The sequence below is a fragment of the Penaeus monodon genome, chromosome 31 (genome assembly GCF_015228065.2).
Source record: "Penaeus monodon isolate SGIC_2016 chromosome 31, NSTDA_Pmon_1, whole genome shotgun sequence".
NCBI lineage: Eukaryota > Metazoa > Arthropoda > Malacostraca > Decapoda > Penaeidae > Penaeus > Penaeus monodon.
The window spans coordinates 1,271,384-1,272,041 of NC_051416.1; the positions used below are offsets into that span (position 1 = coordinate 1,271,384).

The 658-nt window shown below is 32.7% G+C and overlaps 1 protein-coding gene across 1 annotated transcript in view; it reads right to left on the reverse strand.

Moving 5' to 3' along the window:
- Positions 1–658, reverse strand: part of LOC119592874 (zinc finger protein 69 homolog) — a gene marked incomplete in the record, with an annotated part of 18,581 nt that overhangs the window by 5,841 nt on the left and 12,082 nt on the right. The window contains 2 exon segments of the mRNA XM_037941768.1: positions 1–35; positions 397–498. Of these exon segments, the coding sequence (XP_037797696.1) occupies positions 1–35; positions 397–498 (137 nt within the window).

The window sequence follows — 658 nt, forward strand, 5'->3', positions numbered from 1 at the left end:
AACATGTGCCAAGAGAATTCTCTCTTTTCTGCCTTCTATTTGGAAAAAAAGAAAAAAAATATATATATAAGCAAGCACCTCTATCTTAATATTCTTTATATTGCTATAACCTCCAAGTGTGCTAAGTAAATTCATTTAACTGAAAATCAACACTGAATCATTGTATGATTTCTAATTACATGGCAAGACATTTATTCATTGCACTGTTTCTTGGAATACAATGCCCTCTAATGATGCCTTATCAGTATTAATAAATATTTTCCATACACATGAAGTTGTCTCCTCCTTGTACAAACTAACCTCATCCAGATTATAAAAAAAAAAAATTGCAATGATGAAAGAATTGTTTAAAGTCAAGGAAAAAGGGTGCAAATTTAAAATATATAAGTCAAATACCTTGTTGATTTTGACTGTTCAATCTGATTATACTTGCTGCAGCTGGCTCCCTCCCATGCTGGCCCTTGACATGTCGAGAACAGGCAGCAAGTTCATGGAAGCCTGAAAATGACAATCCCCACAGCTCAGTATCAAATTATGGAAATGAAAATGTTGTCTCTATAGATGTTACTGGCTGTTGTATTTTTTAAACCAACTAGATATATAAACAGAAATACGGCAAAACTTATTTATGAAAAAAGTCCTGTTAGCCAAGTACAAC